Raw genomic sequence first — 14,631 nt, forward strand, 5'->3', positions numbered from 1 at the left:
CATAGACCAAGGCATTAGAAAAATTAAAAAGACTTTTTGTTTTTTATTTTTGTAAAAATCATCTTGAAAATTTTACATTGCCCAGATTTACAAAGTCCTGTAATTTGTTTATTATTACTTCTGTGGGTGGATACATCACTGCTGCATGCATGTACTGCATCATGCAGATCACTGCAAGTGATCTGCAGTTCAGTCAATGCTGTCGTTCATCACTTAAAATTCTCAAATTTATTTCCCTTCCCCCACAAGAAAAATACATAAAAGTTAAATTAAGGCCAGTGCTAAAGAGCATATATCGTCTCCCAACTCCAATAACTGCAGGACACTTTTCATATAGGAGACCTTTCATCTGGATTTTCTTAATTAACTTGGACAAACTAGAATCAGGTTTTATTAGTATACAGCCTTAATTCTCAATACTTTTAGCCTGTGAAAAGGAAGTTTACAAAGAATTAGTCTCTCTGTCCTGCACATGTGCCAAAATCTTGCTACTCTATGTACAGTACAGAAGACAATCAGCCTGGACCACAGTTAGTCCCATCATTCTCTTGTGTCAGAGGATGAAAAATTTATGAGGTGGCACTCTTAAAAAAAATAGCCTATGACAGACTAATTGGACCCTGTACAGATAAAGATTTCTCATGATCAAAGCAAAAAATAAAATCAATCAGCCACCATCTCCAAACTCCCCACCATAAATCACCCACAACAGAACTTTGATGTCTCTGTGAATAATTCCACTGAAAGAATAAGGGGAAAAAATCTCTTGCAATTAATCTTTATACCACACTGACAAAGGATAGAAAGGATTGCCTTGCAAATAATACCCATACCACTCTTCATTAGGGCTGTTTCAATCTAAGGTATTTTTGACTTGGATTACATTTTTCATCTTGTTCTCTTTCTTGCTCAAGGAAGAGTTTAGAGTTTCAAAATCTCCATTACCAAATCAGCCTGTTGAACCCAGTGAAGAAAAAGCCAATAGTGTAATTGTTCCTGTACACACGCCTAATTTGTACCCTCAGTTCATCAGTTAAGATTATAAAATGGGTTATGAAGATGAGTAGACCAAATAGATTCTCTCTATTAATAGATTTTCCAGCATATTTCAAGATTTCAACAAGTCTTGGTCTTGAATATCAAGCTGCCTGCATTTGGCTGTAAGTTTAATTCTTTCCCCTAACTTTGCTGAGGCACTCATAAGTTGCTCTCCTTATACAGGAGAGAAAGAAAATTGCAATAGACATATAAAAGAGAACAACGTACCTACTTAATTTCATTTTTGCTTGTTTTGTCAAAATGATTACTCAAATGTCAAAGAAGCTACAATATATACCTAAAATATGACTTCATACAGAGAACAGGTGAGTGTATAAAGTCTTACAAAGGTACCTAAATCAGTAAGAATTTTCTTCTCCTCCTGCATTTTGGAGGAGATGCATTCCTGTTAAGCTGTACTGAGACTTACCCTTATTATTGTATTTCTAGCGTCCCTTCCCTCTGGCTGGTCAGTACCATAATAACATTTGAAACAGCTCACAAGCTGAAATTATTACCAGCCCCTCTTAACAAGCCTCAGAAGATGCAATCACTCTTATGAGCAACCACAGTATCCACTGGTCTCATATGCCCCAGTCCCTAGCAGCTGAAGACCTGCACACCATCTTCATCACTGAGGCCAACAGACACATCCTCCTCTACCTCCTCCTCAAGCTGAAGGCTCCCAAAGGAGTACTTATTTCTAGACATGGGAGAGGAACTCAGCACAATGGGATTTCCAAACACCAGGGGGTGAGTGAAGGGGTTAATGATTTCCGAGTCAGAATCGCTAGATTCTGTCCCACTGCTGGTGGAGCCCTCCATCATCTGCATTGCAGCCATGTGATCCATCACGCCACTGGCACGCAGCGACTGCATGAGTGGGCTCTGCTTTGACTGTGTCCCAGCTGGCATACCGTTGGCCATCATTTTGCCTTCTGGAGAAGACATCTTAGCCACCCCGCCTCCTTTACAATGTCTCTCTGATCTATACTCCTGCCCAGGGGTTGAGGATATCTGGCTTAGGATAAACGGATCTGTAACTGATTTATTGCAGAGATTTGGGATTTTCTGTGCGTGAGGCCGTTGACAACCTGGAGAATATCTGCCATACCCGTGGCAGCTACTGGCATGGCTGTCCTCCTCCTCAGTCCTCGCCCTGCAGTCATGCCCGTTTTCTGAGACATAACCCTGAGAGCCAGTTCTACTCAGACTCAAGTTAGGGCTTGACCCTTTGCTACTGGGAGGCAATGGAGTGGCCAGTGGACTACGGCTCCCTGGCCCTCTAAACATTTCATCAATCAGTGAGCTGTGTCTTGGCATCCTGGGGCTTCCCCCAGTGTAGAAGGAGAGATTAGCTGGGTTATCATCAAGGTACTCTTCAGAGAGATACTGGGAAGACTTTATAGAGGCTGAGGAATCCCTGTACCTAGTTCTATTGCGGTTTTCATCTCTATAGTGAATATAGGCACCACTGGTCAAATCACCCTCATAATTGTCATTTGTTTGGGAATATGACTGGGTTATTTGTCCTCTGAGGAGATCATACTCGCTATCTACATCACTGCAGTCAATGAAAGGAATGGAGGTGCTGCTGCCATGAGCAGCCCTGGAAGCTGGACCTGTGCTTGGTTGCTGTGACTGAGGTCTGTTCTGCTGCATCCTGTCCTTAGCCACCTCCTCCTCTTCCTCCACTGTTGACACCACTGCTCCGTCCACCTTTCTGCCTTCCTTTGGGCTCTTCTTCAAGGAAGGGCTCTTGTGCTGTCCAGTGTCTTCTATTGAAGCCTTCAATTCCTTCCCTTGCCGGCAGCTCTGAACTGCTGCAGCATCATTGTTGTCCCCATAGGCAAAGGTAGAACTCTGGAAAGATAATGGAGGGAAGACAAAGGGGGAGGGAGGAGTGGGTGGGAAGGAGAAGGTTTGGGAGGGAAGGGAACCAGAGGGAAAAGGCTATGTGTAATTACACACCAGAATTTTGCACTGCATCTTTCAGCAACATAGGAAAGCAGAAGGGGTAACCCAAGCTTCAAAATTAATTAGAAGAAAAAAACAAAAAAAAGAGGTCTCTGATCTTAAGAACAGAAAAATACATAAGCTAAGCAAGGGAAGATAGGCAGACAGAATGTGGTGATAGGTAAAAAGGGGAATGGTATTTGAGGTGTTTCAATGCCCTAAGGCGTCCATCAACACTATGAACATCAACCTGTTCGCACTCCTCTGAGAAGCTGGAAGGACAAAAAAGATAAACGCGTAAGATGAATTTTGCACAGCCTACTTACATACTCTAAAAAAGCCATCTGTGGGCTTTTGAACACTCCACATTCAATCCCTGGAGCATACCTGCCACTAATTCCTGAGCTGGCTTTTCTGCACGCAGAAATATGTCACATCTGCCCAGTAGCCATGCTCCATCTGCCTGAGCTTGTCTTAGCAATATTAAATTGCTAAAAGATATTTGATATGGGCTGCGTTTGTAGGAGAATTTTCTGAGGCTCTTGGATTTGTAGGAATGAGAGGGCCTGAAAAATTAAAACGATGCAATGCGAGGAAGGTGAAGGTGTGGTAGCATTCTTAAATACACTAACCTAATAGCTTGCTCCTGCCATTTAAGCTTTATGTGAGGTTATGTGATTAAAGGTTCGCCTCCACAAACACAGACGAGCACAGGAAACAACTGGCAGGTGGAGGAACACAAATAACCTAGTCAAGGCAATGGAGCTCCCTGACCCAGTTCCTCTGGGGCTGTCCCAGTAGAGCCATCAGCCCTTGGTCTGGGTGTATCTGGGATGCCAGCAACTGGAGACACCAGAGCATGTGCATATTGCTTGGGTGGGAAGGTCAATATGTGCAACTGCTAGAAAACATTAAACTGGACTAGTCTGTGAGTAGGTTGAGTTGGGTTGCAAGTACTGGAGCAGCCATAAGTCAGGCCAGACACCGGTAAGGTGATGGGGCCTGGGGGTCTATTACTGGTAATGCCATACATCTGGATCAGCTATTGGAAAGACACCTCTGCATGTGTGTGTGTGTCTGCGTGAGGTAACTGGGAACCAGGGGACGCAGCTGTCAGTTACGGGGCAGACTGGGTGTCTAAGATGAATTACTGAAGGAACCTTCAACATGTGTGTGTGTAGGTTTGAGTACTACCAACTGGAGTGAGTGGCTATGAGACCTGGGGGCTTGTATGTCCAGGTGCCAGCCACTGGGAGACTTGGAGATCCAGGGGCCCACCACTGGATGGACCGAGTGTCTAAGACCAGTTGCAGGAGGGATCCATATCATATATATATACACACACATATTTTCCACTAATGAACTTTCATTCTGCTCAGTCAAAGAATGGAACAGGGTGAGATCGCTGGCACTGTTTGCGTTTGTGGGAGCGCTGTTTTCTGTTTGTGTTTACCTGGCTGGCTAGCTGGCTGTCTATGTGTATATATATTGTATATGTGCATTTATGCGGCTGCCTATAGTGAATACATACTGAGCCTTACTACTAGCTGGACCTGGGAAAGTGCAGCTGCTGCAACCTTGCCGCTATTGGATTTGCAAACTCCTAACGCATAACAGCTATTAACATAAGACAAATACATCAGGTATCTACCAGAGACAATGGCTGAAAAGTACAGAGATGTTATTTTTCTGAGGAAATAATTCTTCTTCTCTCTGGTTAATACAACAAAACAACTTGGCATGGGCAACCAAGACTCCCCAGCGAAGGAAAAGAATTAAACTTTTCCCAGATGCAATAACCAGCTACAACCTAGGACGCCAGCAGTAACGCTGTGGATTGCAGTTTTTCAGATGGTCATTAGTACAACTCAGAGAAGCTCACTATTTATATTTGGCTGGTTGTCTGGAAGCAACTCTGTTCCACAGTGGAAATGAACCTGTTCCACTTGCAAAACCTAAAACTTATGATACCCAGGGCTCCCAGTTAAATGGAAAGTGAGCAGAAAACTATGCTTCTAGAGTTTCAAAACAGCAGTCAGTGGAGGGAAATGTAAGAAGTGTTTCAAAAGCATGATCCAGGGTTTCATCAACATCACTGACTTGTTTTGGCACCTCTGTATGCTGTTCTGAAGGCTGCGCAGTCATACTCCTGATGGAATGAATCTTGCTGTGTTTCCTGGAGATAAAAGGAAAATCACAGTAAGAAGCTATTTCAATTTTTTCTACAAACAGGAATGAAAAGACATGCCTCCTTTAAAACAAAACCTTTGAATAGCAGCTTTCATAAAAGTTTGCTCCAAAACTGATTTACATTCCTCCTTTCTGTAAAATTTAAATGTGCTATGCGTTGCAAACCATACCATTGCAAGAAAAGGGAGAGGCACTGAAGCAAAAATGTTCTATCACCAGAACATGAACCATAAGCAATGAACTGCTGTCACAGTCTTCGTGGCATTTTGGCCACTACTTTCAGCTCACCACAAGCAAGATGAGTTCAGACAGAACCAGCTCTAGCAAGCTAGAAGCTTTCCCTGGAGACCTCTACCTTGAGGTTGGCTAAACCTATTCCTGTTACTTCCAGTTTTATTCTGAAGTGAATAAGTCTGTTCACATACATTAACCACATCCCACCAGAAAAAGGTGGAAATCAATATGGGAGGAAGTTATCTGTGACAGTAAGACACTCACTGCTGAAAAAAAAAAGATTGAAGACTATAGATTTTAAGTAAACTATAGTTATGTCAACTTCCGACAAAACATTCAGGACCAAGCGGGTATTACACAAGTGATACACTATCAAACCAGCAAAGGCAGCATTTTTCACTTGGACTAGTGCCAAGATCTTAGAATGTAACTAACTGGACTTCACAACATTTCTTTGATTAAAACATTTATTTATTTCCTCTCACCTTTCAAACTGCACTTTTTTGTGCCCTCCTTCTTTAACATAGTCAAGAACTTGCTTTTGAGTCCGACCACTGGAAGAAAACCACAGTTAAAATATCAATCAGATACTAAATTTGCCGTGTTTAATACAATATATCACCTAGCCATCATAAACATGTATGTGGCCTGCATATGAAGTTACAGCAACGAGAAAGGTATTTGTCACTATCAGCAGAAAGATCATAAGTGGACCTGGTCAGATACACACAGATTTTTATAATTTTGCCTGTTACTTACCACTTTTTTTGCTATGGAGCTACTTTTTGATGTCATTTCAGAACTTCTTACATTCAGTTGTGTGCCCTTTATAGTTTAATTACTGGGAAGTCACCACAATAAAAAGTTAGCAAGCATTAAGTTTGCCTCTCATGAGCAAAGAACATTCCTGAATCCTTTTGAGAGTCAAATGCCAGCCTTACCCACTATCAGTAAAGCCTAGAACCAAGATGAAAATCACTGAAATGCATTTCTTGACTCGGTTGCTAATGTGAAACACATTGACTAAACATATATACATTTTCTGCAGAGCTTTAGGCTGGAAATAACTCTCTCCCATTCTGCCACAGGCCATGAAAAAGTAGTGAGAAAGCCCAGCACTTCCTGTTGTGCAAAGATATAAACTCCAAAGGGAACTGAGAGCAGTGAAGCAAACCCACACCTCGAGAATGTTCAGCAGAGATCCAAATCCTTCCTATTCATTACAGGCTTTAAACTAACTGAATTACCACAAGACCTGGAAAAAGTTACTGAATGGACTTAGCACAGACCACAGTGAGTGGAGGATGTAGCCAAAACCTGCTCTCCAAACCAGGAGGTAAATTGGATACACCTACAACCTTCTATTTACTCAGGCAAAAACTTAACAGTAATAACTTGCTTAGCCCAACATAGGTCCTTCCATCTTAATTAATTCATTTTGCAGGCAGGAAACAAAGTGGGGAGGGACAATGGCCATATCTACGATGTTCTTGTGCAAGGCAACTGGAGTGTACAGTTTATCTCAGCAAAGAAAGTTTCTGGCTGTGCAGCTTATATCAGCTCCACAAACAAAATAAACTGTATGAACAAAAGGATTTCCCCCCCGCATACACAATACAATATCTACAATGAAAAAAATACCTCAACTATTAAAAACCCTCCTACAACTCTAAAAATATCATGGGTAGACTTGGCCTTAGCATAGGTGGTTGTCTCACATAAAACCTTTGCAAGCTTAAAGGTCTCCGCATAAAGACAAGCCATTGCTTTTAACTGCATAAGCAACAGGTTTACCACAAGAACATGTAACAAAAATACCAATCTCCATTCTGATACATAGGAAAGATCCCATCCTAGAAGTACAGGATCCAGCGAGTACTAAATAGTTGCTAGCTAGTGTTGCTTAGGTCATAGGTGGGTTTTCTTATGTGAAACCAGCTGGAACTTATGCTGTTTATATCTTATCTCCAGCAAGCTACCTTGCAAAAGCTACTTTGCAAAAGCTACTACAAAATGAATGCATGCTTTTTCCTTACACTGTTCTGGCTGAGAAGATGCAATGGAAAACATAAAGAAGCAAACTACAATATCGAAGAGAGAAACTGAAACTTAAACTAGGTTTAATCCTACATCGTTATGGATGTGATTTTCAAATGGGGAGGCAACAAAGATGGAAAGAAGAATGCAAGTCTTACCTGAATCTAAATGATGAACCTCTAGAAAAAAGAACAGGTTTAGGCTTCGGTTTTGGTTCCTCAAAAAGCCTGAAAAAGGCATGATGCTCCACACAGATCTTCCAGAAAGACTTGCAAAAATCTCTACTGGCCATAAGGAATTCCAGAGTGTCCTGGAACGAACTCTGAAAATTAAGATAGCATTTGCAATGTAAGCAAGCAAGCAATACACATTACAGAGAGGCACTGACAAAGCAGGTGCTATGCTGAAAAAAACCACTTTTTCCCAACCCACTGGCTTTCAGGCTTAACAGGCCCTAACCTTCCCACCTTGAGATATCACTGATCTGCCTGGCAGCATCAGAGCTATTGCTCGAACTTCCTTTCCTTGATAAATAGGATAGAGATAAAGCAGTGGTATTAACATTAGCCCATGAAGAGGTGGTTTACATACTGTAACTTAAGAACCCCTGATACAGTATCAAAGTGGCAGCCAGAAGAAGATTCTGTGACACTGAGTTTCCATCTCCTTTGCTAGGATTGCTCACCCAAGATGCCAGGTTGATTGATGCATGCAGTAACACATTAACTGTGAACATATGCAATTAATTTTAAAAATCTTCTTGAGGTGATTAAAATACATTTGATCTGTGAGTACAAATTTACCAAATAAACATTTGTCAACTTCATCAATTCCTGGCAAAGACTTACATTCACATCAGGCCGTAGTTTGATAAGAAAACGTTTCCTCTTGAAGCTCAGCTTTCGAACCTTAGCCCAGTTGAAGGCATTGATCTTGGTGTGACCCTACACAGAACAAAGCCAGCAGAGTTTAAGCATTCCAGATCTAAATGGAGAAATCTAAACCACTACAGAAAGCTTGTCATAAATGAATCATCTACTCATTTCACTTGAAATTATGATATTTCTATAACATTCATCCTCTGATAATGTAAATGTGATGTGATTGAAAGTGGGTATGCTCCTCCAGGTACCAATACAGGCTGGGGGATGAAGGGATAGAGAGCAACCCTGCTGAGAAGGACTTGGGGGTACAGGTGGATGAAAGATTGGACGTGAGCTGGCAATGTGCACTTGCAGCCCAGAAGGCCAGTCGTATCCTGGGCTGCATCAAAAGCAGCGTGGCCAGCAGGTCGAGGGAGGTGATTCTGCCCCTCTGCTCTGCTCTGGTGAGACCCCACCTGGAGTCCTGTGTCCAGCTCTGGAGCCCTCAGCACAGGAAAGACATGGACCTGTTGGAGAGGGGCCAGAGGAGGCCACAGAAATGGTCAGAGGGCTGGAACAGCTCTGCTGTGAGGACAGGCTGAGAGAGTTGGGGTTGTTCAGCCTGGAGAAGAGAAGGCTCCGGGGAGACCTTATTGTGGCCTTTCCGTACTTAAAAGTGGCCTATAAGAAAGATGAGGACAGACTTTTTAGCAGGGCCTGTTGTGACAGGACAAGGAGTAACAGGTTTAAACTGAAGGAGGGGAGATTCAGGCTAGACATGAGGAAGAAATTTTTTCACCATGAGGGTGGTGAAACACTGGGACAAGTTGCCCAGAGAGGTGGCAGATGCCCCATCCCTGGAGACATTCCAGGCCAGGCTGGACGGGGCTCTGAGCAACCTGATCTAGTTGAAGATGTCCCTGCTCAGTGCAGGGGGGTGGACTAGATGGGCTTCGAAGATCTCTTCCAACCCAAACTATTCTATGGTTAAACTCTTGCGTATTTATAGGACTAGGTATACTGAGTCAATGTGAAAGTAACAGACCCAGTATCACTGCACAAAAGAGACTGGCCCAGCTTTTGCCCAGATGGTGTTATCCTGTTCCACTACACAGACTCTGATTTTCAGTGGACTAAGCCACCTCCCAGAGGAACCTCCACCTCCTTCTCTTTCTACTACCTACAGAGAATGAAGAGAATCCAGATACCTAACATGGCCACCTCACTTTGATGGGTAGATTTCTTTCCTCTTTGTCTGTCTACAGGGCAAAATAAACAGCCCTTGAAATATCACTTAACTGGTAGGACAAAAACCCAGCAACTGAAAGTTTTGTATTGGAAGTGCAAAATACTGTGAGTATTTTGACCTTTCATAGGGAGCAACAGAAGTTAAAGGAACCTAAATAAATCACTTGTCTCTGAAGACTCACAAAATGCATTCCCCCCCCTCAAAAGCTACCAAAATCCACAAGGAAACAGGAAACCTGAGAGAAATTATCTTCAAAACACTACAATTCCCAGCCTCTACATCATTAGCTCCTACCCCCTAGAAGTCTCACTCTTAATCTATGTTAGAAGGTATTGGAGGTATTATTTTAAAATATTAATTACAGTAGTTTGTTCAGTAAAGACTTCAATACGAACATGCCTACAGCACAGAACTTTCAGAGCTACTACAGAATTGCTAAATGCAGAAACCCACACTGATTTGGGCACAGTTACCAGACGGACGTAGGAGTAATGACAGTGTGGAGATCTCTGCTAAGTCAACCTGCTGTCGAAGAATTACATAATTAATCTCCCCTAGAATATTCAGCAGCATTGACACTGATGTCTAAATAAATGGCAGGCTTTAAAATAAGTCTGTCTGACTACTGCTTATGCCATTTGTGAGTGAACTTCTATTTTCCTTGAGGTCATTCTAATGAGGTCGTCATTTTTCAATTTCTATCAGTTATATTCAAAACAAAAAAAGATGAACTTAAGGTCCTTGCCCTATGAAGTGCTTGAAAGAAGCCCTAAGCTGACTGCCAAACACCAATTGCTGGGCAGACTCCAGAGGGTCAGAGCACGATCCAGCAAAATTTCCAAGCTTTTCTGAAAAGTTCCCCCAAAAAGCCTGTTTTGAAAGTCCCAAACACAGTAGGAAAAGATGACTTAGTTTTAGAGGTTTATAAATCAGACCTTGGGCTTTCAACCTGCAGCTACATCTTTACAGAAGGATCCCAGCTGTCTGCTGGGACTCGGTGAGGTCCCTGTTGTTTTGTGTGGACACATACTTCCAGCTGTGAGACAGTCTTAATTTATAAAGCTTTGCAATTAATTAATTCACCTGATGAAAATACCGTGAGGGAGCAGGGGAAAGGTTTGAACATACAATTATTTGAGTTACGTGCATTTCTAACAACGCCCTGGCGCTCTCATGCTTCAATCTGTGCTTCAGTTTTGGGGTTTCACTAGCAACCCATTTAGTTGATTGGGATTTTTTTTTTTTAAATTTAGATCTCAGAGCATTTGGGTCAGACATATTTCTGGCTTTGTTTGTTGCTGTTGTTTTTCTTTATAAAAGGACTCGAAGTACTTTATAAGGTTGGAAACACTAGCATTTTAACTGTAGTTAAACAGTTAAAATGAATTGTCTTTTTTGACAATTGTAAAAATTGACATTTTAAGGAACAGTTTACTTACTAACACAGAATGAGGTAAGTCACATTTTGGATGCTAGTAGACCTAAGTTCATCTGAAGTTTACACCAGCTGACTACCTCTATCTTCACAACTGTAAAAGCCCAATTTGTTATTTACCTAAGGGGAACTGCAGAACAAGAATTTGATAAATTTACTAATGATGCTTCATGAACATTTACTAAGCTGAGTGGGGTAGGAGATGAAAGAAATCTAAGGAAAATACTTTGGATCTTTTAGAGAAAGATGTAAGATTCATGAATTCAGCAAAGGTAGAATGGCCAAGGCTGGTCAAGAAAATTGTAAAAACTCTGACAAAGTAACGCCATGGAGAGCTGACGTTCCTTGTCTACATCCTTCTCCATGTACTCCAGTTGTCTGTTTTATTTGTCTCTGCTTCACAGCCATTTTGTATGCACCATGCCTGCAAGACCTACCTGCTCCTGTATGTAGGAGGTGTCAGCATGACCAACTTGCAAATTGTGAGCTGAAGATCAGTTTGCATCCTGAACAGCACATTGTGGCTGCAGATGGAGTTCTACCCTGTGCATGCAAACAAGGTAAGAGTCCCTGGAAGTGAAGGACCAAATGCTGCTATAAAAGGTTTAGGGTCGCTGTTAGAAAAAATTTGGAAGTTCTGAATTTTCCCAACCGAGTTCTTTCAGACATGGCTGATGTCCTGAATTCTTATTGCTGTAAGAAATCTCTCTGCTTTATAACACAAGAAGTCATGTCCTGAGCAGCTCTAACCTGAAACACCAGAATGCCTGTGTTGGCAACAGCCAGGTTGATTTTTGTCCCTTCCCTGTCCTTGGCTGGATGCAAGCGTATTCCGTACATCTCCAGCCGACGGGCAATCTCCAAAAGCTGGAAGTCTGACTCTGCTGGTGTCTGTCCCCTTGAGGAAGAAAACAGAGAAGACACACAAATTCTTCACACCTTTTAATAGAGATCAACAAGTCCTCCAGAGAACAAAGAGACATTTCATCAGAGAGTGAAACCTGTCAGATGTGTAATATCTGTATGGTTTTTCTATGTCCCCAGACTTACATCAGCTAGAACAACCACTTTATCTTATTCTAAATGGAAGCCAAAGAACCCACAGATTTTACGGTCTATTAGAAATATTGATTACTCCAATTCTGAGACACTTAATACAGCCAGATTTCAAAACATTAGCTTTAGCAGAATTCACTACCTTTATACTTGCTATTGGAAAGGACATGCTATATTCCTAAAAAAATAATAAACAGAAATGTGTAAGGATGTTGTTCATTGCAATACCAAAATGCAGAAAAACAGAAGAAAACCATAACATAAATGTTGGGAATCCCTAATGCTAAATTAATCATGACAAAATTACGCAAAAGTTTTTATTATTACTGCTATGAAACTCCCTACCACTCGTAGCTAATTCACTGTATCTCGAAATGAAACTGTTCAAGTCTTGAAGTGTTCTCGACAGCAAAAAATACCTTTCCATGCCTTATTTGTAATTCTTTTAACCATCTTCTTACTACTAGTCTTTTCTCCAGGCCTTAGCATACTTGAATCCTATTCCCTCCAAATCCTTAATCTTGCAAGCCATTTGTGCTTTTCCTAAAACTATCATTAAACCCCTTCTTCACCCATCTCTAAATATAGCACAGAAAGGTGAAAAGGCAACATTCAACGTCCTTGAAATCAAAAAGACTGCTATCAGAAGTGCCTGACTGATCATTCATCACTTGCAATCATACCTGCATGCACAAAATCAGCAGTGAAGCATTTTGTATGAAATAGACTGTAAAATAATGGTATGCTTGAATTAATATCAAAATAAATTGCTCTTTAAACATGATGAGGGGAAAAAGGCAGGAGTAACTTTCTGGAAATTCACAGGCTTGAACATTTTTGAGAATAGACCTCTGAGAAACTCAGAGGTCCAAATGTCTTTTGTGCTTATGATCCAGCATATATTTACAGTTAGAACAGCACGAAAGGAAGAGAGGTCCAATAACAAGAAAAAAGTCTTACATGTGATTACGATGGAATTCCATGATTTTGTCTTCTAGTGCTTCTTGCTGAGGTATATACTTGTTCTTCGCTAAGTGTTCACGATCTATGGTTTCATCAAAATCCCCAATCTCAGCTATGGAGAATTTTAAGAAAAGGCAGTTAAAACCTTGTATTACATCAGAATTATTCAGGCAATCCAAAAGGTACAGACAGCTGGGAAGAGGGCAGGAAAGCAAACATAGTTTGTTGCAAGCTGTGTCATGGATTCACAATTCAGATTCTCACTATGTTATCTTCCACACATTCCTCCCTTCTCCTCTGTGTTAGTATCTGATGCATGAGAAGAAACTCAAGGATTCCTCCCATCCACCACAACCAAGTAAGTAGCTGTTGGATGTCAACTGAATAAATGATGCTATCACGGTGCTGCCTTGACTTGTGTGTGGGATAAGTGGGGGGTGACAGGGAGGACAGCACTGATCCAGCAGAACTCATCCATCTCTCTGTCACACCTGCTGGTGCTCAGGTGCCTTTCTCCGGAGCAGCCAAGCGCCAGCTTCTTCCCTAGGCCCATGCCTGTAATCTTTAGGAGAAGATGTGAAGAGAGATGGTTCTGTTTGCTTATTTGAATTCAGGCACGTATTCCACCTCACGGGGTTATGAAACATTTGTCTTCCTTGAATTCTGCAGCAGTTTGAGACACATTCTGTCTCCCTCCTCCTCAAAGTTGCTCCCATCTGCTGCAGTTATTCAATACCGTGTGTGCAACAGTATGTCACACCCACTTTCCGTTTTGCAGCCCATTCAGTGAGATTTCCTTTTTTTTTTGAGGGGGAGGAGGGGCAGGCAATTGATGTGTGGGTGCCAGATTACTATCTGGCTGCCTGCTATTCTTGGAATGCCTCTGAAAATCTTTCTATTAGCTTTTTTTCACTGAACAGTATAGCAGCCTCTGCCTGCAGATCTGCTGGAACAATAGCAACAAAGCTACAACAAAGGCTGCTACCTTAATAATGTCAGTGAAGTTAAAATGCGGCACCCTTAAATTAAATCCAGGCTGCAGCCAGACATGTCGTTGCACACTTGACCTAGGATGTCACAGGCCCAAGCTCAGATCCTTGCCTCATCCTCACCTTGGTTCCGCCTGTGTAAATGATCCTTAATCCAGTTCTGTCCAAAATAAACTGGTTTACAAAAAAAGAAATTTTTTAGATTATGTCACTGTGGGTGATTTCTGACAAAAGGTTGCCTGGGATCAGATGTACCTGCAAATGTGGAGCGGGGGCAATAACCTTGTGTAGGCAGGGAAGATGAGGACCAAAGCATCTACGAATGACAGAGCAATAACCTTTCAACTCAAATTGCCTACAGCCACATGATGACTTTTTATACTTCGGAGGCCAGAGGCAGATAAGAGTTGATAACAGAAATTGTCTGATTTCCAGCCCCTCCCTCATCCCATCTGCTCTGAGTCATTGGCTTGAGACAGTAGAAATACTACAGAATCTTTGAGAATTCTCCTTTGTAAAATGTCCCTTCTGTCCCCATCTCAGAAACAGATTCCTCACTCCAGCTTTACTCACCCCCACATCACAAATCTTTAGGGTCCATATTTAACCCTAACTCAAATG

General features: G+C 41.8%; 1 protein-coding gene across 5 annotated transcripts in view; it reads right to left on the reverse strand.

The window, feature by feature from the left end:
• Window positions 1–14,631, reverse strand: part of FARP1 (FERM, ARH/RhoGEF and pleckstrin domain protein 1) — a 221,971-nt gene that overhangs the window by 45,425 nt on the left and 161,915 nt on the right. For 3 of the 5 annotated variants that reach the window (XM_065643061.1, XM_065643087.1, XM_065643052.1), the window contains exons 7-13: window positions 13,019–13,133; window positions 11,753–11,900; window positions 8,304–8,399; window positions 7,614–7,777; window positions 5,904–5,972; window positions 5,095–5,170; window positions 2,661–2,901 (exon numbers count right to left, since the gene is read on the reverse strand). In XM_065643061.1, coding sequence (XP_065499133.1) covers window positions 2,661–2,901; window positions 5,095–5,170; window positions 5,904–5,972; window positions 7,614–7,777; window positions 8,304–8,399; window positions 11,753–11,900; window positions 13,019–13,133 — 909 coding nt within the window. The remainder of the gene's footprint in view (window positions 1–2,660; window positions 2,902–5,094; window positions 5,171–5,903; window positions 5,973–7,613; window positions 7,778–8,303; window positions 8,400–11,752; window positions 11,901–13,018; window positions 13,134–14,631) is intronic. The other 2 variants (XM_065643079.1, XM_065643070.1) reach the window with 1 other exon arrangement.

This window comes from Caloenas nicobarica, chromosome 1 (genome assembly GCF_036013445.1).
Source record: "Caloenas nicobarica isolate bCalNic1 chromosome 1, bCalNic1.hap1, whole genome shotgun sequence".
Taxonomy (NCBI): Eukaryota; Metazoa; Chordata; class Aves; order Columbiformes; family Columbidae; genus Caloenas; species Caloenas nicobarica.